This window comes from Xenopus tropicalis, chromosome 2 (assembly GCF_000004195.4).
Source record: "Xenopus tropicalis strain Nigerian chromosome 2, UCB_Xtro_10.0, whole genome shotgun sequence".
Taxonomy (NCBI): domain Eukaryota; kingdom Metazoa; phylum Chordata; class Amphibia; order Anura; family Pipidae; genus Xenopus; species Xenopus tropicalis.
The window spans coordinates 175,783,108-175,810,562 of NC_030678.2; the positions used below are offsets into that span (position 1 = coordinate 175,783,108).

Genomic DNA, 27,455 nt, shown 5'->3' on the forward strand with positions numbered 1-27,455 from the left:
TTCTGTGTTATTTTCATATCTCTCCATAGTTTCCCTTTGGGTGGTCCTTCTGGGGTGACACCCAAAGGTGCTTATACCTTCCGTGTACTAGACCAGGCCTCACAACATGGCATTTATGGGCAAAACTCCATGGCATGTGGAACAGAAGTTGTTGTTGGCTTTTGCAGTCACTGCCTGGCACTGAGCTCTTTTGCTGAATTTACTTCAGCATATCTCTCCATAGTTTCCCCGTTTGGATGACATTTAGCGGCTTTGATTTTATTCCCAAAATATAAACCAGACATTCATCTCCATGGATTGTGACCTTACGTTCACTCGCCCTGACTATTCCCAAACCCCTCAACGGAATTTATTTCTCTATTTTCTCCAGAGATTGATGCTTTTGGCCCACATCCAGACTTGGGGTTTTGTTTTTATAATACTCTTGTATGTGTTTTTGTATTTGTATGATTTAAAGGCAAAGTATTCTATTATTTGAATTGTGTTTTGTTTTGTTTATTTTGCCTGTTTCTGGTCCTGACTACATGCACCTCTCCCCCAGGCCTACACTCTAATTCCAACAGCAGAGATAGGAACCCTGCTTACTGGGCTGCCCTGGGAAATATGTTGTACAAGCAAAGCTAATTCACCTTTAAAGCATCTTGCCATACTTTCTTTATTTTGGTCCTGTTTCCATCATTTCCCACTGCTTCTATCCTGACCTACTGTCTCCATCTTGCCCTACTGTCTCCATCTTGCCCTACTGTCTCCATCTTGCCCTACTGTCTCCCATCTTGCCCTACTGTCTTCATTTTGCCCTACTGTCTCCATCTTGCCCTACTGTCTCCATCTTGCCCTACTGTCTCCATCTTGCCCTACTGTCTCCATCTTGCCCTACTGCCTCCATCTTGTCCTACTGTCCCCATCTTGCCCTACTGTCTCCATCATGACCTACTGTCGCCCTCTTGCCCTATTGACCATTGCCCTATCTTACCATTCTTCCTATCCCACTGTCTCCATCATATCTTACAATCCCCATTGTATCTTGCTGTTGCCATTTTGCTGGGGGGAATATTTGGGCCCCCTATCTCTGTCTCTGCATTCCCGCTGGCTGGGGAGGGTCTCACCCATACCCGCGGGAGGCTGCAGAGATTTGATATGCTGGTGTTGTGCCCGCGGCACGCTGTACTGCCGATGACGACACGAGCCAATCAGACTTGCACGCAGGGCATAACACAGTAAATGGGAGAATTTTGATGCAGCTGCTTGGATTGAGAGAGAGCGAGAGAGCGAGAGAGCGGCTGAGATTCCAGCCCGTGGGTAGTCGCTGCCATTGGAGAGAATAAAGGAATCAGTGGGGGGGAGAGAGCTGAGAGGGAAGGGACCGTCGCACACCTCGCTGGCTGGCAGGGCTGCAGTGATGCCGGTGCCTAGATGGATTACATGTGGATTGACAGCCCGTACCTAAGGATCAGAACCGTATTGGAGGAGTCGGTTCCTGCTTGCGTGGTGGCACCGCTGGGAATCCGCTGTGGGGAGCTGGAAGCCCACAAGGCCGCGCCAATGGAGAACGTATTTCTGTGAGTAAGGACAGGTCTGTGGCACAATGTGTGTCGGACTGGGCACAAGGAATCACCCACAGCGATGCCCCCTCGTGCCAACATGACCCCCGGGGTGTTACCTCTAATGAGCAAATCCCACTGTTATTCCCCTTAATGCCCGGTGCTTGCAGTGCCCCCTCTTTCTGTGGCCGGGCTGCCTTTAGTGCCCTGCAGTTTGTGTGGCCCCCAAGCTGTATGCAAAGGGACCCTCAGGGATTGGCTGTAACTGTAGTATAGTGTGTATAGTAAGGCAAGATGGGGCTCGGCATAGGGGCTACAGTGCTGGACAGTGTGCAGAATAAGGTAAGGTGGTGCCAGGAGAAGGGGCTCTAACTATGGCATAATGTGTATAGTAAGGCAAGATGGCACTCGGCATAGGGGCTACAGTGCCAGGAGAAGGGGCTCTAACTATGGCATAATGTGTATAGTAGGCAAGATGGCACTCGGCATAGGGGCTACAGTGCCAGGAGAAGGGGCTCTAACTATGGCATAATGTGTATAGTAAGGCAAGATGGCACTCGGCATAGGGGCTACAGTGCCAGGAGAAGGGGCTCTAACTATGGCATAATGTGTATAGTAGGCAAGATGGCACTCGGCATAGGGGCTACAGTGCCAGGAGAAGGGGCTCTAACTATGGCATAATGTGTATAGTAAGGCAAGATGATGGTAGGTGTACAGGCTGTAACTGGGGGGGGATGCTATGAAATGTAGAAATATGTAATAGGCTGCAGGGGGGCCCCGTAACTTGGCACAACCCTGCCCTGTTCTGGTATAGAGTTTGCACCCTTTGTGCACTGGCACCTCATTCCCAGTGGAACCCATTGGGCACGTAACCCCTAAAGGACTTGTGTCACTGGGAAGCTCTTGGAATACAGAAATGACGTCACAATAGTGCGGCCAATAATGTCATTTAATGGGGCTCTTGGCATTTTAGCAGCTATATGGTCGATAGGGTCCAAATTATCTTAGCAACCAGGCAGTGGTTGGAATGAGAGACTGGGATACGAATAGAAGTGGGACTGAATAGAAAGAAAAGTTACAGAGCTGTAACAATAAAACTGTGGCCGCACAGAGCAATGGGTCATTGGTTCCCAAGAGCACAATGGAGGCAATTCATTGGCTGAGTGACAGTGGGATGTGCAATCTGGCGGGGGGGGGGTGGGGGTCATATAATTAGATTAGGGCTGATAAGAGGATTAGCGTTAGGGAGAGTGGGATAAATATATAAGGCGCTTTGGCTGAGCAATGAAGCCTTTGGGGTAATTACCTTCCTTATCCGCTGGCCCAATCCGGGGCAACTGGAAGTGACCTGGATATTTAGGTGCTCTAATACCATCCAAGGCTGTAGTTGTATAACCAGGCACCCATGGGTGCTATAATTGGGCTCCCAAAACCTCTATTCGAAGTCTGGGAGCCCATTGGCCCTGTGACTTGTATCTTTCTGGGTGCAATTAAGGACTCAGCAGCAGGGGAGGGGGGTGACTGGTCTGGGGCCCAATCACAGTGCAGGGACGGGGCCATAGCCATTGTCATAGGACTGCAAAAGGTACAGGGTTTGCTGGTGAGATGGGCAGGGGTCTGGGCAGGTAAGAGGGTAACAGGGCAGACTGGGGGTTTTGCTATGTATGTACCTAGCCTTGGTTACATGGATTCTAGGGCTCAGGGCCTGTGTGTGGGCGGGGGGGCTAATAACCCAGGCTCCATTGTGGGGAAAGCCCTGCTGATAGCATGTGGCCCAGTCATCTGTCGGACCTGCCAAATATCCTGCATTTTTGCCCCCCGTATATTTAATGGTGATATAAACCCAGCCATGATGCTGCCCCACGGCGCCCCCTAGTTTTGCTATAGAAGCTGCCAAAAACCATCATTACAGATGCAAGGAAATTCCCCAATGAGAATTGTACTGATAAATAAGTTGATTATAAATGCAAAAGAACTGCCCAGTGAGAATGCTGATTCCCAGCACTGTGTCAGGCCCCTTGCTGGTACCTTACATATAGAGATAATGATGGCATTTTCTCCCCTCATTATATGGCACAGGAATCAGACATGGGGATAAAGGGACAGACTTGTTCAGTGCTGGGAAACTGTGCTTATTGCTCCCAACTCCAATTGCAGGAACAGAGAACAGGGAGCCGGATTTACTCACATCAGCTGGGATTCTCATTGGAGGATTTTTCGCATGTTAAAGCAGTCGCTGGCTGTGGGGATTTGGGGGAAAGTTTTATTGTGCAATATTGCTTTAAGAATACAGCCCTGATGTTGCTGGACTACAGCTCCCAGCATGCCCCAAGCTTCATTATATGTTACATTATTGTGGGATTTGTAGCCCAGTAACAACTGAGTAACGTTGGGTTGAGCCGCGCTGGGCAGCAGGGTTTGTATCCCCTTTAACCTTGGGTGAGCCAATGAGAGTACATGGTCAGGGAATAATCAGGAGTGGCTGGGACATGGCCATTAGGGGGGCACAGGGGGAGTCCAACCAGTTGTTATATAACTGCCCCCCCAGGTGAGCCTTTGCCCCCCCGCCAGTCATATGAGTGCATTTATTAGGTTACCATGGCGGCACCTTGGCACTGTATGTGGGCACAGAGCTGGCATCGGGTGTTGGATTGCTGGCAGGATTCCTTATCACCCTGGCAAAATATTTGAGGATTAAGAGGAGTTTAATTGCTCATTGTTAGCGTTTGGAAGCAAATTCACGGCGGTAGGCGTGGCGCATTAACCCTCGTTATACCGGAGGGGCCCCGGGTGTGTTCCCTTTATCCCAGTGTGGGGCTCAGTCCCTGAAGCCCAAACCCCCCAGCGCTAAACATGACACATAGGGTTTCATCATAGGGAAGTGAGGGCATAATCCCCGGGCCCCCCAATATTTGTACCATCAAGAGGCACAGGGGGGCCCAAGAGAAATAAAATTGTTATTGGTTATTTGGAGTGGGTGAAATTTGGGTGCAATGTTGGCACAGTTTTAGCTTTATGGGTCGGGACTGGGATATGGGGTGTGTCTGTGTGTGTTCTCATTGGGGTCCCATTTCGCATGTTGGCAGGATCCTCCCCCTGGGGGTCTAGGTGACCAATGGTAGTGGGGTAACTATAGTGGGCAAGATTTCCACACTGAAACTTACCATGCACATACCATGGGGGGCTGAGCCTAGGGGTTCTGCCCCCCCCCGGGTAGATATGCTTCTACCCAGTGGGTAAATAATTGGGGCTCCCTAGGGTGGAGGGCCCTGCTAACTTAGTACAGGTATGGGATCCCTTATCCGGAAACCCCTTATCCAGAAAGTTCTGAATTACGGAAAAGCCATCTCCCATAGACTCCATTATAAGCAAATCATTCTAATTTTTAAAAATTATTTCCTTTTTCTCTGTAATAATAAAACAGTACCTGTACTTGATCCCAACTAAGATATAATTACCCCTTATTGGGGCAGAACAGCCCTATTGGGTTTATTTAATGGTTAAATGATTCCCTTTTCTCTGTAATAATAAAACAGTACCTGTACTTGATCCCAACTAAGATATAATTACCCCTTATTGGGGCAGAACAGCCCTATTGGGTTTATTTAATGGTTAAATGATTCCCTTTTCTCTGTAATAATAAAACAGTACCTGTACTTGATCCCAACTAAGATATAATTACCCCTTATTGGGGCAGAACAGCCCTATTGGGTTTATTTAATGGTTAAATGATTCCCTTTTACTCTGTAATAATAAAACAGTATCTGTACTTGATCCCAACTAAGATATAATTACCCCTTATTGGGGCAGAACAGCCCTATTGGGTTTATTTAATGGTTAAATGATTCCCTTTTCTCTGTAATAATAAAACAGTACCTGTACTTGATCCCAACTAAGATATAATTACCCCTTATTGGGGGCAGAACAGCCCTATTGGGTTTATTTAATGGTTAAATGATTCCCTTTTCTCTGTAATAATAAAACAGTATCTGTACTTGATCCCAACTAAGATATAATTACCCCTTATTGGGGCAGAACAGCCCTATTGGGTTTATTTAATGGTTAAATGATTCCCTTTTCTCTGTAATAATAAAACAGTACCTGTACTTGATCCCAACTAAGATATAATTACAGGATTTTTAGCAGACTTCAAGTTATGAAGATCCAAATTACGGAAAGATCCCTTATCCGGAAAACCCCATTCTGGATAATAGGTCCTATACCTGTAGTATGGGGCCCAGGGATTCCCCGTGGCACACACTGATAGATGCCAAGTATAATGCCCAGTCCTACTCCAGGGCATGGGAATTAGTTGGGTGTCCTCCCGCTGTTGCCATAACGACTGCTCAAGTCGGATGAGCTGCCGGACACCTTCCTCACTTGCTAATGCGATCCAATTAGAACTATCCGTTCCGTCGGCTAATGATCCGCTGGGATAAAGATAATCAAAGAGGAAAGTAAATGAGAGTGTGAAAGGGCGGCTCATTAATGAGAGTGCAAAATACCCACAAGGCAAAGCGGATTAGGGAGAGGATTCCTATTGCCGGGGGGGGGGGGGGCACAATTACAGCACCGGGGGGGGGGGCAATAAACTGACCCAGTTTCATGGAATCGCCTATGTAATTGTTAAGGGCCACAAAGAAATGAGCGACTGTAGTTGTAACTGTGACAGTTGCTGCCAAAAGTGCCAACCAGGGTGCAAAGGGCACAGCTCCATGTTGTGGGCACTTAGCACCCATAGGTGCAGGTCAGACACAAGGATGTGGGGCAGGGTGCAAACTGCAATAAACATGGGCAAAAGAAGCAACGGGAACCTATAATTACCGCTTGGCTATGGCAGGCATTAAATACAGTGCCTGTCGGGCACAAGTGCTCTGTAACTCACACTATGGGGGGCAAGTGCGAGATCTTTCGACCAATCACGTGTGACTTAATCCTTCTCTCTGTTATTCACATCAAAGGGTCCCCTGTCGGGCCCTTATCCAGCGACGGAAAGATGAGCGGCTGGGTGCCAGCCTGTGTGCCAGGCTTAGCAATGTCACGCCCGGGCGCTGCCAGAGGGGAGCGGGCAGTTTACTTTGGAGCCGAGGGATTAGAAATAGAATATTATATTAGTAACAGAGTCATTGTGCTGCCTGATTGCATCTGCCTGCGATCATGCGGAGTGACCCTGTCTGTGGCCCTGTCTGATCCATCTTAGTGTCGCCGCACCCTTCCCTTTAATTATATAGTCATATAGTGCTATTAAAGGGGAAGATCAACTAAAGAGTGACTTACATCTCTGTACAGGCTATGAGCAAACTTAGGGGGCTGTTCCTGCTGAATTGTGCTTAGTACAGGGGAATCCCTATGTGCCATAGTTTTATGGTATCTCTCTGTACAGGCTATGAGCAAACTTAGGGGGCTGTTCCTGCTGAATTGTGCTTAGTACAGGGGAATCCCTATGTGCCATAGTTTTATGGTATCTCTCTGTACAGGCTATGGGCAAACTTAGGGGGCTGTTCCTGCTGAATTGTGCTTAGTACAGGGGAATCCCGATGTGCCATAGATTTATGGTATCTCTCTGTACAGGCTATGAGCAAACTTAGGGGGCTGTTCCTGCTGAATTGTGCTTAGTACAGGGGAATCCCTATGTGCCATAGTTTTATGGTATCTCTCTGTACAGGCTATGAGCAAACTTAGGGGGCTGTTCCTGCTGAATTGTGCTTAGTACAGGGGAATCCCTATGTGCCATAGTTTTATGGTATCTCTCTGTACAGGCTATGAGCAAACTTAGGGGGCTGTTCCTGCTGAATTGTGCTTAGTACAGGGGAATCCCTATGTGCCATAGTTTTATGGTATCTCTCTGTACAGGCTATGAGCAAACTTATGGGGCTGTTCCTGCTGAATTGTGCTTAGTACAGGGGAATCCCTATGTGCCATAGTTTTATGGTATCTCTCCCAGTATAACAGGGCCACAGTTTAATCACTGGCAGGGCCTACCATTTAGCCCAGATGTAGGCAGAACTGTATATTAGACAAGCAGGATGCCTAAGCTATATATATATTGTATATTTACACTAGGGAGTAGATGACGTTCCCCCCACCTATCGCTGAGACCAATTCCATATTGAGCATGAAATCAATTAGTTCTCTTTAGCAACGAGATACTCGTTTAGCTCCCTTATTAACAGAAATAAATCCTTTATCCTTGATGTTTTCGATTCCGTGCTTGTCACCCAAGGTTAGAACCGTGCTAGAACTGCTAAAGGTTCTGATAAACGAGTGAATTTGTTCCTGTAGGGTTTGGGCTTAGGTTATAATATCGGCAAATGCATCTGATTACCGGGCCACTGATGTGGACGGAGTATAATGTAGGTTTTGTGAGGCTAATCCCTCCCCCAAAATCAATAAATTTCCTACAGCAAACTGGGTAGAGGTATGAAGTCTGCACTGTATTTATCCTGCTGTGGGTTCTGGGGTATTATACATGGAATTGGCACTGTATTTATCTGCTGTGTGTTCTGGGGTATTATACATGGAATTGGCACTGTATTTATCCTGCTGTGGGTTCTGGGGTATTATACATGGAATTGGCACTGTATTTATCCCGCTGTGGGTTCTGGGGTATTATACATGGAATTGGCACTGTATTTATCCTGCTGTGGGTTCTGGGGTATTATACATGGAATTGGCACTGTATTTATCCCGCTGTGGGTTCTGGGGTATTATACATGGAATTGGCACTGTATTTATCCTGCTGTGGGTTCTGGGGTATTATACATGGAATTGGCACTGTATTTATCCTGCTTTGGGTTCTGGGGTATTATACATGGAATTGGCACTGTATTTATCCTACTGTGGGTTCTGGGGTATTATACATGGAATGGCACTGTAATTTATCCCGCTGTGGGTTCTGGGTATTATACATGGAATTGGCACTGTATTTATCCTGCTGTGGGTTCTGGGGTATTATACATGGAATTGGCACTGTATTTATCCTGCTGTGGGTTCTGGGGTATTATACATGGAATTGGCACTGTATTTATCCCGCTGTGGGTTCTGGGGTATTATACATGGAATTGGCACTGTATTTATCCTGCTAATTTTTTATTGAAAACAAGCAACTTAATAACAAACAAAATAATTACAAACACAAAACAAATATTCTGTTTAAAATAAAACAAATTCCATAAATATAAACAGAAGTTAAAACTTAGCATATATTTACATGTATACAATTCCGCAGTATTTCCTCTCAAAACAAAAACCTACCCCAACCCTAAGGACAGAAAGACAAAGACGCAGGTTACTCACCTAAAACAGCACGAGCCCAATCATAAAAAAATCTCTCAGGAATTAAAAAAATCTAAAGGGAGTGGGAGAGACCAGCCCCACACCAGAGAGGCCAATCAGAAAGGGCCAAGTGGATAAAGGGTTTCAAGGAGGCCGAAAACAAAACCCGCGCCATAAAGACGCCCACCGTGCCGCATCCATCCTCTGCCTCTCAAAAGAGCGAATCTTCCAAAGCTCACCCAGTATGGAACCCACCACCTCTGAACAGGGGAGAACTTTGTGCCTAATGGGAACCTGACACCGTGCATTCCAAGTGTAAAAGCGGACGACAGAACTAACTAGAAAAAGTGTGCTCAAATCAAAACCCTGGTGACACCTGAATGCCCCGTAGGCCCACTCCTGGTAATCTAAACCAGAGAGGCAGGGAATGCCCAAGGCATTAGACACTTCTTTGTATACTTCAATGTTAAAGGGACAATGAAGCAGGAAGTGGTCCATGGTCTCCACCTTCCCAGAGCATTCCTCCCGTGGACAGTCACGGTCATCGGTGCACTTGTGCTTCACGTTCCCACTAACATAAAGTTTCCCATGGAAGGAGCGCCAGGCGATATCCCTGAACTTGGATGGAATCCTGGGAGAATTCACTAAGGAGAGCCCTACTCTCATTACTTCGTCTGGGCAATCTTTCAGGGCCAATGGTGCATAAAAGTAGGATCTCAAGACCCTCCTATCGATCTCCTTCCTAGTAGAGGACTTGACTTCACCCACAGTAATGCACCATCGCCGCATAGCTTTCAGAACCCCTGCAACATAAGGCGGGACAGGGCCGTGCCGGATTCGCATACTCTTTACCAAGCCGCCATTCATCCATTCCCCAAGAAAAGGAGAGACCCAAATCCTGAAGATATCTGCCCACAAAGGAGGCTTCTCCAGAAGGAGGTTGCTGAAGTTGTACTTAATAAAGTTGTTCACAAAGAACACAATGGGGTTTAGCATGTTAAGGCCCCCTTCCTTCCTTTGCAGGTAGGTGACATTCCTCTTGATGAGGTTCATTTTGTTTCCCCACAAAAGTAGGAAAAACAGACAACAAATCCTGCCATAGAAAGACTGAGGCAAAAGGCACACATAGCTGACGTAAAGAAAAATTGGGACCAGATAAGTCTTGATCAAATCAACCCTCTGCCTTAAGGTATACTTTAACCCTTTCCATCGGTTGACCAACGCAGATGCCGTTTCCAACCTTTGCTCCCAATTTGGGATGGCATAATCGCCCTGGCCAAATTCAATTCCAAGGATTTTAATTCTGGATTGGGCCACAGGGAAGACATCCGGAAGATCAAAGGCAGGATCTCCCTTCCCCATCCAGAAAGCTTCACACTTGTTCCTGTTAATCAATGAACCCGAAGCTTCTGAATAGTCCTGCACAATCAATGCCACAGCATCTGCCTCCTCCCCACTGGACACAACGACCGTGACATCGTCGGCATAGGCAGCGACCCTCAAGGCCTTCCCGGGTGCCAGGGGAACTCCTGCCAAAGCATCACCATCAAGCCGCCTAATAAACGGATCTATGGCGAAGACATACAGCAGAGAGCTCAAGGGGCACCCTTGCCTGACCCCAGAAGAGACCCAAAAGGACGCGCCAGACCAGCCATTCACAAGAGGGAAGCTTTCGGCCCTTCGATATAAAACTTTAAGCCAATTAATAAACCTCCCCGGGAGACCGTATCTGCGAAGGAGCAACCAGAGATATTTGTGGTTGATTCTATCAAAGGCCTTAGACTGGTCCAACGCCAGCAGGTATTTCCCCCATTCACAGGCCCTGCACCGCTCCAAAGCCTCCCGGATGCCAAGGACGGCAGAAAAGGTGCTCCGGCCTTTCACGGAGCAGTGCTGTGAGGGGAAAGTAATCTTTCCGCTAGAGGAAAGAGACGATTAAACAACACTTTTGCCAGAATTTTCCTGTCCACATTGAGAAGGGCTATGGGGCGCCAGTTCTCAATTCTGGACTGATCCAAACCCTTGGAGAGCAAGATTAAGGCTGAGTGTCTCATGGAGGGAGGGAGTAAACCCTCGGCCAGGGAGCTATTAAAAATCTCCGTGAGACAAGGTGCCAAGACGTCGCGAAACTCTTTATAAAACTCGGCCGTAAGACCGTCAGGCCCTGGTGACTTTTTAAGGTTTAGGCTATCAATGGCCGTCATGACTTCATCAACCTCAATCTCACCCACCAAATCATCAAAAGGAATGTCATTATCTTTCTGAATAGGAGTCTCGTCCAGGAAGGAAGACATTCTAGCCGGGCTGAGTTCTTGTTCCTTCAAGAGTCCAGTATAATAGTTTTCAACAACGCCTAGGATGCCTGGAACCGAAGTCTCAAGCACCCCGGCCTCATTTCGCAAGCCATGTACAAACTTGCGGGAAGCTGCTTCCCTACAGTTCTGGTAAGGGTCAGGTGAGTGGTAAGGCCCGTAATCCCTTTCCAGAACCAGGGAAGAGTACCTGTCATACTGATACTCCTTCATCAGAGCCTTAACTCTGGTGATCTCCCCACGATCACCGCCATCAGACACCAGTCTGTCAAGCTTCCTCCTGAGGGCAAGATAGGCACGATATTTATCAATTTGTATTTTGTTTGCTAGGCCTCGAAAGAGTCCTGCGATCCTTCTTTTGACCATCTCCCACCACTCAACCTTACTGCTGCAGACATCTATTAAAGATTCCTGGTCTTGAAAAAAGTCCCTGAAAGACTGTTTTACCCACTCCTCCCCCAGGAGGGCCGAATTTAAGCGCCATAAACCCTTACCCCTCTGAGGGGTCTGAGAGACATTCAGGGAAACCAACAACATACAGTGATCAGAAAACTCCACAGCCATCACCTCGGGGGGCGATGTTACAGAGTCTTCTTTAACAAAAACCTGTCTATCCTACTCCTACATATACCTCTATAGAAGGTGAACCCCGTGCGGTCTGGGTAGTGGCGAATGTGCACATCCACAAGACCGGCCTCTCTGACTATGCTATTTAGGAAAGGAGTATCAGAGCCCAGTCGGCCTGCGGCACTTCCCCTGTCCATACGCCTAGTCACGGTGTTAAAATCACCGCCAAAAACTACCAACTGGGCTGTAAAAAGAAAGGGCTTAATCCTGCTAAACAGGTCCTTCCTCGCCCCGTTTGACTGAGGACCATAAATATTAATCAGGCGAAGATCTTGCCCGTTCAGCAGGACGTCAAGGACCATGCAACGACCCATCTCTACTTCAATCACCCGTTTGATTGTTACCCTATCGGTCTTAAAAAGGACCGCCACTCCACTGTAAGGCTCGGCCGCAAGAGACCAATAGGAGGGACCGTGACTCCATTCTTTTTTAGCTTTATGTATATCGGCCAGATGACATAGCCTGGTCTCCTGCAAAAATAAAACTTCTGCCTCAATTCGGGAGAACAAAAAATAGGCCGATTCTCTTGCACTTACAGACCTCACACTCGCGACATTAATGGTCGCAAAGCGAATTGGAGGGGGGACAGCCATTACAGAGTGATTAAATTCTGGAGGCTTTCGCCTGCCTCTTTGTCCTTCTGTCATCATCAGAACCCTCCCGCTTAGCTGAGAGCCCAAAGGGAAACCTTTCTGCTTCCTCAACAGGAATGTCCTCGAGGTCAGAGGAAGAAGAACTATTGTCATCATGGGAATCCTCCCCAAGCTCATTAGCCAACCGCTCCTCCTCCTCCTCTAACTCCACTTGGTCAGCCCAACATAAAGGCCCAAACCTGTTCTCCGCAAGGGGCACAGCATTACTCTTCCCCTCGGTCATGCCAAGCTTCATTTTACCCCTCCTTTTCTTATCCTTCTTAGACTTACCCACCTTAGACCAGCCCTCTTCCTCTGAACACTTCGAGTAGAGCGAGAGGGTGAGGATGGGTAAAGAGGAGAGGAAGGACGAGGGGGGGAAGATGGGTGAAGAGGAGAGGAAGGACGAGGGGGGGAAGATGGGTGAAGAGGAGAGGAAGGACGAGGGGGGGAAGATGGGGGAAGAGGAGAGGAAGGACAAGGGGGGGAAGATGGGTGAAGAGGAGAGGAAGGACGAGGGGGGGAAGATGGGCGAAGGGAAGAAGACTGGCGAGGAGGAAGGGATGGGTGGGAAGAAGACTGGCGAGGAGGAAGGGATGGGTGGGAAGAAGACTGGCGAGGGGGAAGGGATGGGTGGGAAGAAGACTGGCGAGGAGGAAGGGATAGGTGGGAAGAAGACTGGCGAGGGGGAAGGGATGGGTGGGAAGAAGACTGGCGAGGAGGAAGGGATGGGTGGGAAGAAGACTGGCGAGGAAGAAGGGATGGGTGGGAAGAAGACTGGCGAGGAAGAAGGGATGGGTGGGAAGAAGACTGGCGAGGGGGAAGGGATGTGTGGGAAGAAGACTGGCGAGGGGGAGGGGATGGGTGGGAAGAAGATGATTGGTGATGGAGAGAGGATGAGGGAGGGGATGGGCAAGGGGTAGAGGAAGCAGCCAAAAGACTTACAACATTGGCTGACTGAGTTGACCTACACATGGGAGGCCCTGTAGTACCCTGGGGTACAGATGGAGTGGTAGTTATAGTTCTGACAGGAGCCTGCTGAGCTGGGGGGGTGGCATAATCAGGATGACCCATCTCTTCAAGAAACTCATCCTCAATACTTTGCCACGACATAGGGCACTTACTGTATGCGTGGCCAAGTTCTCCGCAAAGATTGCACCTGATACTTTTGGGGCATCCTTTAGCCATATGCCCAAAGCCAAGGCACAAGGCACACTTCAGCTTGTCACAGTCCATACTGAAGTGCCTGGATGAGCCACATTTCCAGCACTGCCTGGGCTGGCCTGGGTAGAAACAGTAAACTCTGTCTTTACCAATGTAAGCAGAGCTGGGGATGTGTTGTGTGACATTCCCTACGGTACGTAGGCGAAACCGGACGTGCCAACCCCCTGACCAAATACCCCTTCCATCCAGGTCTTTCTGTACTCCTCCTAACACCTCCCCGTACCTCTTAAGCCAAACCCTCAGGTCTGCAGGGGGAATGGACTCATTGTCCACAAGTATGGTGACCTTCACAATGCCCGGTCTGGAGACCACAATGGTTTTAAAGCCGACCCATTTACCCTCCGCCTCAGCCTTCCTGTAATTGGCCCAGAAGGTGTCAAGGTCCTGTAGCCTCACAAAGCTGATGGTATAATCTCTGAAAACAGTGTTGTGAACAAACATATGAAAATCCTCTGCCACAAACCCCAGTTCCAACACCCTATCTATAACAGTGTCCCTCCCAGGCGGGGGCCCTCACTTATCCATTGCAGCTTTACTGCGTTTTTGCGCCTGGCGGCATCCGATGAGTAACCCCCCATACCCCCACCACTAGAGGATGGACCCGGGCCAGCAAGTGGACCAGGAAGTGCTGGGGGACCCCCTGCAGCTGTTCTTACAGAGGAATTTACAGGACCCCTTGATGAAAAACTACCAGTAGATGTTACATTGGCAAAGGATCTCTGACTAGTGCCAGGAGTCAGTCTTTCTCTCACCATAGAATCCCCCACACTCCCACTCACAGCATTCACGGGCACAGTGTTGGGCACAGTTATACCAGGCTCAGCAGGCACCTCGGGCACAGGCTCACCCACACCAGCAGCCATTCCCCCCACAGGATTCAGCCCCACAGATCTTACAGGCACAGTGTTGGGCACAGATATACCGGGCACCTCGGGTACAGTTACTGCCATACCCCCCACAGATCTTACAGGCACAGTGTTGGGCACAGATATACCGGGCACCTCTGATACAGGCACAGCCATACCCCCCACAGGATTCAGCCCCACAGATCTTACAGGCACAGTGTTGGGCACAGATACACCAGGCTCAGCAGGCACCTCGGGCACAGGCTCACCCACACCAGCAGCCATACCTCCCACAGGATTCAGCCCCACAGATCTTACAGGCACAGTGTTGGGCACAGATACACCAGGCTCAGCAGGCACCTCGGGCACAGGCTCACCCACACCAGCAGCCATACCTCCCACAGGATTCAGCCCCACAGATCTTACAGGCACAGTGTTGGGCACAGATATACCGGGCACCTCGGGTACAGGCACTGCCATACCCCCCACAGATCTTACAGCACTGCCATCAGCCACAGATACAACATTAACAGGAGCCTTTGGAGCCCCCTCATTGGCTGGAGGTTGCTTGGCTTTGATGATTATAACCTGGGGGTAAAGGACAGACCTGTGGCCCTGCTCAGGGGAAAGAGACAAAGCAGTAGGATTGACATTAGGAGGTGCTTTACCCACAACCTCCCCAGAACCCACCAAGGTAACAGATTTTTTTGTAAAAGTATTTTTAACAGTCCCTCTACCCCTGGTTTCAGTGTCTTTCTGAATTGCAACCAAATCCGATACACCACAGGGAATCATGGGAGTTGTAGTCAGTATATTCCGGAGCTGCCTGTCACAGAGTTCTCCTTCCACAGTGCCAATGACACCCTCAGACCGACGGCTCACTGTCCCTGCAGCTGGACTGGAGATGATGATGGGAGATGAAGACACTTTCCTGTCAGAGACCTCTTCTCCCCTGATGTCAGCGGCATCCTCAAACTGACCTTCCACTGTCTTTATAACAGAACAGGAGAGGATGATGGGAGTTGTAGGCACTGATGAAAAACAAGCTTCCTTTCTACCAGAAACCTCCCAGATGTCAACTGCATCCTCAAACTGGTCAAATACAGTCCCTGCTGGGTTAACCGCCTCAGAGGGGATGATGGGAGTTGTAGGCACCTTTGTATACTGGGCTGCATCCTGATGTGACAGCACAGAAGGAACAACAGTACGTGGAATGTTGTTATGGGTGCAAATGGCAGAGTTCTCAGTAGCCTCAAAGGAATCAGAGGGGATCATGGGAGATGTAGGCAAAAATTCACCTGGCTTAATTTTCCCGCCAAAACTAACAGTCTTGCTTTTCCCAGTGTCAGTAGGACTAGAGGGGATGCTGGGAGTTGTAGGCACCTCTGTATACATGGCTGGATGTGACAGCACAGAAGGAATAACAGTACATGCAATGATGCCTGGGGGCATATGGCAGAGTTCTCGGTAGCCTCAAAGGAACCAGAGGGATCATGGGAGATGTAGGCAAAGATTTACCTGGCTTAATTTTCCCGCAAAAACCAAGAGTCTTGCTTTTCCCAGTGTCAGTGGGACTAGAGGGGATGCTGGGAGTTGTAGGCACCTGTGTATACAGGGCTGGATGTGACAGCACAGAAGGAATAACAGTACATGCAGTGATGCCTTTCCCAGAGCTCTCAGCAAGGTAAGATGGTTTAGAGACACATTTCCCAGTTTCCATCCCAGACACACAGGGGGGGCTGCCAGAGGCCAGGGAACAAGGTGCCCGGGGGGCAGAGGCAGACAGGGCACCCACAGTAACAGAGGTAACAGGCTTACCTGGGGGGGCCCCCTGAGTAGCAGGAGCCGGGCCTGCAGGAGCCGGTAATACAGGGAAATCCTCCTCTGCAAATACAAACAATGAGGTTTCTTTGGCTTTTACACTTTTTCTTGCTTTAACTTTCTCTTTAGGATCAATGTCCTCAATCTCATCCGCTGAGAAAACCAACTTCTGTGGCCTCAGGGTGGGAGACTCCAGGGCCTTTATTTCAGTGAGTAGCCCAGGGGAGCCAGAGGGGGCCACAGGACTCTGGGAAGGAGAGGGATTGGGGCCCAGGGAGACACTGTACCTGGAGGAGGGGGCTGCACTCTCATCACCGGATGATACAGATATGGAGCGGTGTTTCATTTTCAGCAGGTCCTTGTCCCTCTGCCTCCTCTCCTCCCTCTCCTTAAACTTGTCCTGGTTGTCAAAGGCCTCCCTCACAGGCCCAATCCTCTGCCCCAGGAGAGATACTTCTGCCTCCAGCTCCTCCAGCTTCTCCTGCAGGGCAGCAATCTCCTGCTTCTTTCTGGGTCTGGCACTGCTGGTCAACTTGCTGCACTCCCCCTTCTTTTTCTTTATTTGGGCTTTAAGGGACTCACTCTCAGCCTTTTTCTTCTTGTAAGCCCTGATACAGGCAGCCATGTTAATCTGGAAGCCCTGATCTCCTGGCTTCAGTGCAGGTAAATCCGCAGCAACATCATCTGCTGGGCCATAAAGTTGTTTTTCCTGGCCCTCTGCTTCATACTCACTCTGGCTCTTAGCAGCCAAACCACCAGGCCTAGATCTTGATGAAGCCTGGGGCTGGCCTGACAGAGCAAGCCCAGACCGAAGCATCAGGCCTGGGCTGCGGGAGGACATCTGGTGGTTCAGTAGGGTAAAGCAGGCCCAAACACTCAGCAGCAGCACACAGTGTTCAAGCTCCTCCTCCTACTTCCTGCTGTGTGTTCTGGGGTATTATACATGGAATTGGCACTGTATTTATCTGCTGTGGGTTCTGGGGTATTATACATGGAATTGGCACTGTATTTATCCTGCTGTGGGTTCTGGGGTATTATACATGGAATTGGCACTGTATTTATCTGCTGTGGGTTCTGGGGTATTATACATGGAATTGGCACTGTATTTATCTGCTGTGGGTTCTGGGGTATTATACATGGAATTGGCACTGTATTTATCCTGCTGTGGGTTCTGGGGTATTATACATGGAATTGGCACTGTATTTATCCTGCTGTGGGTTCTGGGGTATTATACATGGAATTGGCACTGTATTTATCTGCTGTGGGTTCTGGGGTATTATACATGGAATTGGCACTGTATTTATCTGCTGTGGGGTTCTGGGGTATTATACATGGAATTGGCACTGTATTTATCTGCTGTGGGTTCTGGGGTATTATACATGGAATTGGCACTGTATTTATCCCGCTGTGGGTTCTGGGGTATTATACATGGAATTGGCACTGTATTTATCTGCTGTGGGTTCTGGGGTATTATACATGGAATTGGCACTGTATTTATCCCACTGTGGGTTCTGGGGTATTATACATGGAATTGGCACTGTATTTATCCCACTGTGGGTTCTGGGGTATTATACATGGAATTGGCACTGTATTTATCCTGCTGTGGGTTCTGGGGTATTATACATGGAATTTGCACTGTATTTATCCTGCTGTGGGTTCTGGGTATTATACATGGAATTGGCACTGTATTTATCCCACTGTGGGTTCTGGGGTATTACACATGGAATTGGCACTGTATTTATCCCGCTGTGGGTTCTGGGGTATTATACATGGAATTGGCGCTGTATTTATCCTGCTGTGGGTTCTGGGGTATTATACATGGAATTGGCGCTGTATTTATCTGCTGTGGGTTCTGGGGTATTATACATGGAATTGGCACTGTATTTATCCCGCTGTGGGTTCTGGGGTATTATACATGGAATTGGCACTGTATTTATCTGCTGTGGGTTCTGGGGTATTATACATGGAATTGGCACTGTATTTATCTGCTGTGGGTTCTGGGGTATTATACATGGAATTGGCACTGTATTTATCCTGCTGTGGGTTCTGGGGTATTATACATGGAATTGGCACTGTATTTATCCTGCTGTGGGTTCTGGGGTATTATACATGGAATTGGCACTGTATTTATCCCGCTGTGTGTTCTGGGGTATTATACATGGAATTGGCACTGTATTTATCTGCTGTGGGTTCTGGGGTATTATACATGGAATTGGCACTGTATTTATCCTGCTGTGGGTTCTGGGGTATTATACATGGAATTGGCACTGTATTTATCCCGCTGTGGGTTCTGGGGTATTATACGTGGAATTGGCACTGTATTTATCCCGCTGTGGGTTCTGGGGTATTATACATGGAATTGGCACTGTATTTATCCCGCTGTGGGTTCTGGGGTATTATACATGGAATTGGCGCTGTATTTATCCTGCTGTGGGTTCTGGGGTATTATACATGGAATTGGCACTGTATTTATCCCGCTGTGGGTTCTGGGGTATTATACATGGAATTGGCACTGTATTTATCCTGCTGTGGGTTCTGGGGTATTATACATGGAATTGGCACTGTATTTATCCTGCTGTGGGTTCTGGGGTATTATACATGGAATTGGCACTGTATTTATCCTGCTGTGGGTTCTGGGGTATTATACATGGAATTGGCACTGTATTTATCCTGCTGTGGGTTCTGGGGTATTATACATGGAATTGGCACTGTATTTATCCTGCTGTGGGTTCTGGGGTATTATACATGGAATTGGCACTGTATTTATCCCGCTGTGGGTTCTGGGGTATTATACATGGAATTGGCACTGTATTTATCCTGCTGTGGGTTCTGGGGTATTATACATGGAATTGGCACTGTATTTATCAGTGTTTTTGCTTGGGCAGATTTTGGTGCTTCTCAGCCAACCGAATGCCTTTGCTCATGTGTCTTTGCCCAAAAGTATAAATTGAAAGTTAATTTAAAAACATGACCCCAGCTGTTCCGTCTCCGCCAACCATCCGGTCGCATTGGGCGAGAGATTCTTGCGAAATTGCACATTCCCCGCTCGTTTCTCTTGCCCGTAGCCTTGGCATTCAAGAGCTGCCGTCCCGTTTCCATGACCTTTATGTAGTGGTTTCAATAATTAAAGTTTATTATTGATTTGCCTCTCGGATACACAGGGTCTGACAAACCCGCGGCAGGGAGGGGCCCGGAAACAAACAATTTACTTCAAATTGAATAATTGCATTTAGAAATATAGTTTTTTTCTTTAGTTTGTTTGTATATAACTTTTAAAGAGATACAGCTTGTAAAGCCAAAAACACTGTATGTGATAAAACACCCCTCCCATCACCATTCTGACCATTCCCCTGGTCTGCCCAAGTCACATGATCGAGTTTGCCCCGAATTACAGGAATCCCCCGTTCCCTATTGGCGACTGCTATTGTGGGAACTCCCCTCAAAAACCGAACCACTATGAAATTCTGCTACTTATATCTTTTGGCCACTCCCCAGGCATGACCAGACCACTCCCTTTCATGACCATGGACCATGCCCACTCTGTTTTGCCCCACCCCTTTCAAGGCCAGAGATCCAGGACTGTAAGTGCCAGTTTTATTCTTTTTTTTTTAATTGTATCTCAATGTATGTATCAGTCAGGTGATCAGATCCAGTTGCTAGAGGGTCAGATTAACCAATCATTTGGGCCAGTTCTGCCCAAGAGTTTCCATGCTGTGGGCCATGCTGTGGGCCAGTTACCCTACAAAGGGGTCTGGGGGCCAGAGAAATCTCTCACTTGTGGCCCGCATTGCCATTTAGCAATTCCAGTTGCTGGAGGGTCAGACTAACCAATCATTTGGGCCAGTTGTGCCCAAGAGTTTCCATGCTGTGGGCCATGCTGTGGGCCTGTTACCCTACAAAGGGATCTGGGGGCCATAAACATCTCTCACTTGTGGCCCACATTGCCATTTAGCAATTCCAGTTGCTGGAGGGTCAGATTAACCAATCATTTGGGCCAGTTCTGCCCAAGAGTTTCCATGCTGTGGGCCATGCTGTGGGCCAGTTACCCTACAAAGGGGTCTGGGGGCCAGAGAAATCTCTCACTTGTGGCCCAGATTGCCATTTAGCAAGTCCATTCCTTTATCGGAACTGTTGTGGGGTTTCCATTATTCGCCAATAACGAGCACAAAGAGCGTCATAAAAAGAAAGTGACAGCAAATTGGCGCTCTGCTGTGCGAGGGCGGAGCCCCGTGACACTCTCAATGGCTGCTGTCACTCCAGTGGGGTAGGTAAGTGCCGGAAACAACTCGCACAAAGTGGCGGATATAATGATATAAGTCACAAAATAACTGGGCTGGAATAGTGGCTAATGGGCCGCACTGAGCCCCGGGATGGCCTGCCAATCCCTGATGTGCCCGGCGTGGAAAAACCGCTTTTTGGCACAATTAGAAGTGACAGGTTAGAAAAAAATGGTATTTGTGCCTGAGAATAACATGTTTAGTAGAGTCGTACGGGGGAAATGTCTGTGTGTAAGTGAGAGCGAGAGTGTATAGAGAGACAGACAGTATGGAAAGAGATCCCCTGAGAATGTGGGACACTGGGGAGTAGAGAGTCAGGGTGTGGGGCCAAATCTAAGCATTGTTTCAATTGGTCTTCATTTCAGAGCCAGATGGAAAGGGATAGTAGATAAAGTCAATGATGCAACGGTATGGAGAGTAGCGCCCCCCATAGGTAGGTGGGTAGGCTGCACCCTCGCTGATCCCGTTATACCATGTGACACACAGATGTAGGATGGGGGGAAGGGGATGGGCCCCTATAATTGCAAAAAATCTGGATTTGAGTGAGGGATGAATTGAAATTTTTGGTAGAATCTGGTGATTGGGGAGGCGTTGGGCCTCATTCTGGCGCTGATACAGCCGGCGTGGGATTGGTTTATCAGTGTCTATGGGGCAGTCAGCTTGGAATATAGAAATGTCATTAAGGGCATAGAGACTGCATGGGGGGGGGGGGGGGCAGCTGGTTCTATTAAAGGTTCCCTTGGGTGTTGGTGGGTTGCTGACTGCCAGCTAGGCAACACATACTGCTGACTGGCAGCCATCCTTATAGGACTCAGCAGTATTGCTGCCATAGTCACTGGGGTTCAGTGGGTGGTTGGGTATTTATTGCCCCCCCTCCCAGTACCTACATAGCAGATGTGGTTGACAAAAGACAAATCTATCAAATTCAAGCTAAAGTGACCCCCAAAGAAGAAGTGTTGGGACCTTACTGGGCCCCCCTATTCCCCGGGGGGGGGGGGGGTCTGTTCTCCCTAAGGTTATGCCCTTACTCACACAAGCCCCTTTTTATTTCATTATGGCAGAATGAATTGCCGGGGGGGGGGGGGGTTTATGAGCCGTCGGCCCGGCCTGCCAAGGCACCAGTGGCTAATACTGGCCCAGGCTCCACTCAGCAGCGGTTACACTGGACCTGCCCGGATCAGCTCCGCAGCAGAACTGCATTATTTATATTACATTAGAGAAAGTGCCTCCCTCTGACTCTCGTCCGTTTGCCTCCGTAGCTCTCAGGGGGTCAGTAAATGGGGGTAAAACACTCTCTTTGCTTTCCCTTTACTGCAGCCTCACTGGATCCTTCCTGCTAAATGAGATCTTTATGTTTCCCTCTCACGTGCGCATCAGAGGCCGCTGCACGGCTGCAATTCAGCCCATTAATGATGCATTACTGACTCTTATGGCTTTTTACTCTTACGGCTTTTTACTGCTCCAGGCAAACAGCAACATCTGCACCAATGTTTGCTCTGTGGTTTTAGCAACTTAACTTGCCAAGAACCTTTATCTGTTAAAGCTCTTAGTGCAGAGACCTGTGATATGTGTCTGTGCCGGGCATCGGCGGCCCCGTACCCTGCCTGGCTGCCATAGTCTTATATCTCTCTGTACAGGCTATGAGCAAACTTAGGGGGCTGTTCCTGCTGAATTGTGCTTAGTACAGGGGAATCCCTATGTGCCATAGTTTTATGGTATCTCTCCGTACAGGCTATGAGCAAACTTAGGGGGCTGTTCCTGCTGAATTGTGCTTAGTACAGGGGAATCCCTATGTGCCATAGTTTTATGGTATCTCTCTGTACAGGCTATGAGCAAACTTAGGGGGCTGTTCCTGCTGAATTGTGCTTAGTACAGGGGAATCCCTATGTGCCATAGTTTTATGGTATCTCTCTGTACAGGCTATGAGCAAACTTAGGGGGCTGTTCCTGCTGAATTGTGCTTAGTACAGGGGAATCCCTATGTGCCATAGTTTTATGGTATCTCTCTGTACAGGCTATGGGCAAACTTAGGGGGCTGTTCCTGCTGAATTGTGCTTAGTACAGGGGAATCCCTATGTGCCATAGTTTTATGGTATCTCTCTGTACAGGCTATGAGCAAACTTAGGGGGCTGTTCCTGCTGAATTGTGCTTAGTACAGGGGAATCCCTATGTGCCATAGTTTTATGGTATCTCTCTGTACAGGCTATGAGCAAACTTAGGGGGCTGTTCCTGCTAAATTGTGCTTAGTACAGGGGAATCCCTATGTGCCATAGTTTTATGGTATCTCTCTGTACAGGCTATGAGCAAACTTAGGGGGCTGTTCCTGCTGAATTGTGCTTAGTACAGGGGAATCCCTATGTGCCATAGTTTTATGGTATCTCTCTGTACAGGCTATGAGCAAACTTAGGGGGCTGTTCCTGCTGAATTGTGCTTAGTACAGGGGATACCTATTGAGACATCTGTTCTATCAGTTGAATATCAACATTTAATGTATCCTTTAATCGCTCTCAGTGTTATGAAACCCAACAGCTCTGGGGGTGAGACAGTAGGTGCCAATACAAGAAGTTCCCACCTCCTGTATCACTTGGCGCCTATAGGGGTGTTGGTTGCACTTCAGCAACACGGTAGGGACTTATTCTGTTGTGTGATATTTGGGCGCTAAATGCAATTTGCCTTTCAGTAGGGAACAGCCAGAGGCTGAAATAATCATTGGCAGAGAGAGGAGCGCTGGCACTTAGAGGAGCGAAAGCAGATGGGATCTGTCAGTTTGGCTCTTCTCTCCTCTTGGAAACCGCGTGCTAAATATGTGCTGGGGGCGGGGTAACAGTCACCCCGCTATAGTTCCAGGGGTACCCAGGGCACAAATAAGCACTCACCCCAAATCTCCCCCTAACTGGCCTTCAGGCTGGGCCCCCTTAGCCCATAACAAGGTTACAGATATATAGAAACATTGGGGTAACAGTCACCCCGCTATAGTTCCAGGGGTACCCAGGGCACAAATAAGCACTCACCCCAAATCCCCCCCTAACTGGCCTTCAGGCTGGGCCCCCTTAGCCCATAACAAGGTTACAGATATATAGAAACATTGGGGTAACAGTCACCCCGCTATAGTTCCAGGGGTACCCAGGGCACAAATAAGCACTCACCCCAAATCCCCCCCTAACTGGCCTTCAGGCTGGGCCCCCTTAGCCCATAACAAGGTTACAGATATATAGAAACATTGGGGTAACAGTCACCCTGCTATAGTTCCAGGGGTACCCAGGGCACAAATAAGCACTCACCCCAAATCCCCCCCTAACTGGCCTTCAGGCTGGGCCCCCTTAGCCCATAACAAGGTTACAGATATATAGAAACATTGGGGTAACAGTCACCCCACTATAGTTCCAGGGGTACCCAGGGCACAAATAAGCACTCACCCCAAATCCCCCCCTAACTGGCCTTCAGGCTGGGCCCCCTTAGCCCATAACAAGGTTACAGATATATAGAAACATTGGGGTAACAGTCACCCTGCTATAGTTCCAGGGGTACCCAGGGCACAAATAAGCACTCACCCCAAATCCCCCCCTAACTGGCCTTCAGGCTGGGCCCCCTTAGCCCATAACAAGGTTACAGATATATAGAAACATTGGGGTAACAGTCACCCCACTATAGTTCCAGGGGTACCCAGGGCACAAATAAGCACTCACCCCAAATCCCCCCCTAACTGGCCTTCAGGCTGGGCCCCCTTAGCCCATAACAAGGTTACAGATATATAGAAACATTGGGGTAACAGTCACCCCGCTATAGTTCCAGGGGTACCCAGGGCACAAGCACTCACCCCAAATCCCCCCCTAACTGGCCTTCAGGCTGGGCCCCCTTAGCCCATAACAAGGTTACAGATATATAGAAACATTGGGGTCACCCCGCTATAGTTCCATAACAAGGGCCCAATAGTGATGGGCCAGATGGTACCAGCGCCAGTGGGTCGGGCAGTACCAGGCAGTACAGGGAGATACAGAGGCTGCTGTGATACAGACAAACTGACAGTTATTTAACGTCTCAGTGTCGGTGCTTGTTGTACGAGGAGCCAATGGGGTAACAGGATCAGTTTTGTTACTGAGCACAGACCCCCCCTCTGTTATTCAGCAGAACTGTGGGGTCAGTTTATTCCCCCCACAATATTCTCATTAATTTGACTGTTTCTTTTAACTATTGAAGATCATTTATAAACCATAACCAAGTAACCCATGGTGACCAATCAGATCTTCGCTTTTATTGTTCTGCCTGCAGCTGGCTGAATACATCTAATCATTGATTGGTTGCTATGGGTTACTGCTCAGTGACCGTTTTCTAACCAACAGATTGTTTATATAACGTTCCACTCTGTCTCTGGAACATGTTGCCCCATGGGAAATTTGCCCATGGGGGCGGGTTCTGAAGTGACAGAACTAAGGAGGAATGGGTTAATGAGAGGGGAAACCTTCCTGCCTTGGTTCTTTGTAAATATTCAAAACATTTTGACCAGTTGAACCAGTGACAATGTGGGTTCTGACTGTTCATTGGTCACAAGCCTTGTGGGTTCTGACAGGCGGAACAGAGACTGACGGAGACAGTGACAGGCCCATTGCCCTGAGATCCAATTGGCTTCCACGGGCGCTGTGATTAGAGTCCAGTTTAGTCCCACTCCAGGGGGCGGTACTGCTCACTTGTCTAGAGAAGTCGGGTCAGGGCCGAACCAGCAAAATAATCTGGCAGAGTGAGCGAAACTAAGGCAGGCAGCAAGAGGCTCAAGGGGAACCAAAGGGTCAAGGCAGGCAGCAAGAGGCACAAGGGGAACCAAAGGGTCAAGGCAGGCAGCAAGAGGCTCAAGGGGAACCAAAGGGTCAAGGCAGGCAGCAAGAGGCTCAAGGGGAACCAAAGGGTCAAGGCAGGCAGCAAGAGGCACAAGGGGAACCAAAGGGTCAAGGCAGGTAGCAAGAGGCACAAGGGGAACCAAAGGGTCAAGGCAGGCAACAAGAGGCACAATGGAAACCAAAGGGTCAAGGCAGGCAGCAAGAGGCACAAGGGAACCAAAGGGTCAAGGCAGGCAGCAAGAGGCACAAGGGGAACCAAAGGGTCAAGGCAGGCAGCAAGAGGCACAAGGGGAACCAAAGGGTCAAGGCAGGCAGCAAGAGGCACAAGGAGAACCAAAGGGTCAAGGCAGGCAGCAAGAGGCACAAGGGGAACCAAAGGGTCAGGCAGGCAGCAAGAGGCACAAGGGGAACCAAAGAGTCAAGGCAGGCAGCAAGAGGCACAAGGGGAACCAAAGGGTTAAGGCAGGTAGCAAGAGGCACAAGGGAACCAAAGGGTTAAGGCAGGCAGCAAGAGGCACAAGGGGAACCAAAGGGTCAAGGCAGGCAGCAAGTGGCACAAGGGGAACCAAATGGTCAAGGCAGGCAGCAAGAGGCACAAGGGGAACCAAAGGGTCAAGGCAGGTAGCAAGAGGCACAAGGGGAACCAAAGGGTCAAGGCAGGCAGCAAGAGGCACAAGGGGAACCAAAGGGTCAAGGCAGGCAGCAAGAGGCACAAGGGAACCAATGGGTCAAGGCAGGTAGCTAGAGGCACAAGGGAACCAAAGGATCAAGGCAGGCAGCAAGAGGCACAAGGGGAACCAAAGGGTCAAGGCAGGCAGCAAGAGGCACAAGGGGAACCAAAGGGTCAAGGCAGGTAGCAAGAGGCACAAGGGGAACCAAAGGGTCAAGGCAGGCAGCAAGAGGCACAAGGGGAACGAAAGGGTCAAGGCAGGTAGCAAGAGGCACAACGGGAACCAAAGGGTCAAGGCAGGTAGCAAGAGGCACAAGGGAACCAAATGGTCAAGGCAGGCAGCAAGAGGCACAAGGGGAACCAAAGGGTCAAGGCAGGTAGCAAGAGGCACAAGGGGAACCAACGGGTCAAGGCAGGCAGCAAGAGGCACAAGGGGAAGCAAAGGGTCAAGGCAATCAGCAAGAGGCACAAGGGGAACCAAAGGGTCAAGGCAGGCAGCAAGAGGCACAAGGGGAAGCAAAGGGTCAAGGCAGGCAGCAGAAAACAAGAAGGTCAAGGAATAAGTGGGGTCACAACTGAAATTCTATTTGAACAGGAACAAGGTTTGGCTCTCAGTGAAGGGACTATGGTAAGCTAGCATGATGGAGAACTTCTATGGTTCAAACATGGAGTCAAGCCAAATAACCCCGGGGAACATGACTTCTTCTCTCTGGCATCTCCATTTACCAACCATAAACAGGGATCAGTAGATACAATGAGCTGTGAACAAGCCCCTTCCTCTGCCCCTTGTGTTCTGTCTATACTAGGCTTACAGATAAGGAGGAGTTTCTCATACTTGGGGGGTTTGTCTGTGTACTGGTAAATTACTGAACCACCTCCTCCCTCTTCCTCAATTGCTCTGAAGGACCAGCAAGTTGGCAAACGAAAGCGCTTGTGCAAGTTGATCCCCTGCAGATGGAGCTGATTCATTTGAGCCCTTACTGGGGTTCCACCATTAAAGGGATACAGTGATTGCTTTACTGCTTTAAAGGCAAACTAAAGCCTAAAAATTAAAATTGCTAGAAACACTGTATCTACTGAACTTACTGTACCAGCCCAGAGGTTCAGCAGCCCTATAACAGTAATGCCCCATGTTGCCCCATCTTGGATCTTGTTAGGCCATCTTTGGTGTGTCAGTGGCACTGCACGTGCTCAGTGGGTCCTGGGCTGCCGAGGAGAAGCTTAGGGGGTGTGGGAAATCATCAAGCAGGAAGTGAGCTCACATTTGCCATTAGATGCTGATGCTGCAGGGCTGGTTATGAATGGATTCTGATGCAGACTGCACTGGTCTCTATCTTGCCATGTAATGTGAATCTGATGCCCCAACACAAGCTGATTTGTCCGTTATCTGACCAATCTGG

The 27,455-nt window shown here is 48.9% G+C and overlaps 1 protein-coding gene across 3 annotated transcripts in view; it reads left to right on the forward strand.

The window, feature by feature from the left end:
- arrb1 (arrestin beta 1) overlaps nt 1-27,455 on the forward strand; it is a 100,138-nt gene that overhangs the window by 27,319 nt on the left and 45,364 nt on the right. Inside the window, exon 1 of one of the 3 annotated variants that reach the window (XM_004912226.4) lies at nt 1,070-1,559. The exons of 1 other annotated variant lie outside the window; for it this stretch is intronic. In XM_004912226.4, coding sequence (XP_004912283.1) covers nt 1,414-1,559 — 146 coding nt within the window. In that variant the 5' untranslated portion in view covers nt 1,070-1,413. Of the gene's footprint in view, nt 1-1,069; nt 1,560-27,455 lie in introns of those variants that run through there. One more of the 3 variants, XM_002940747.5, reaches the window with a different exon arrangement.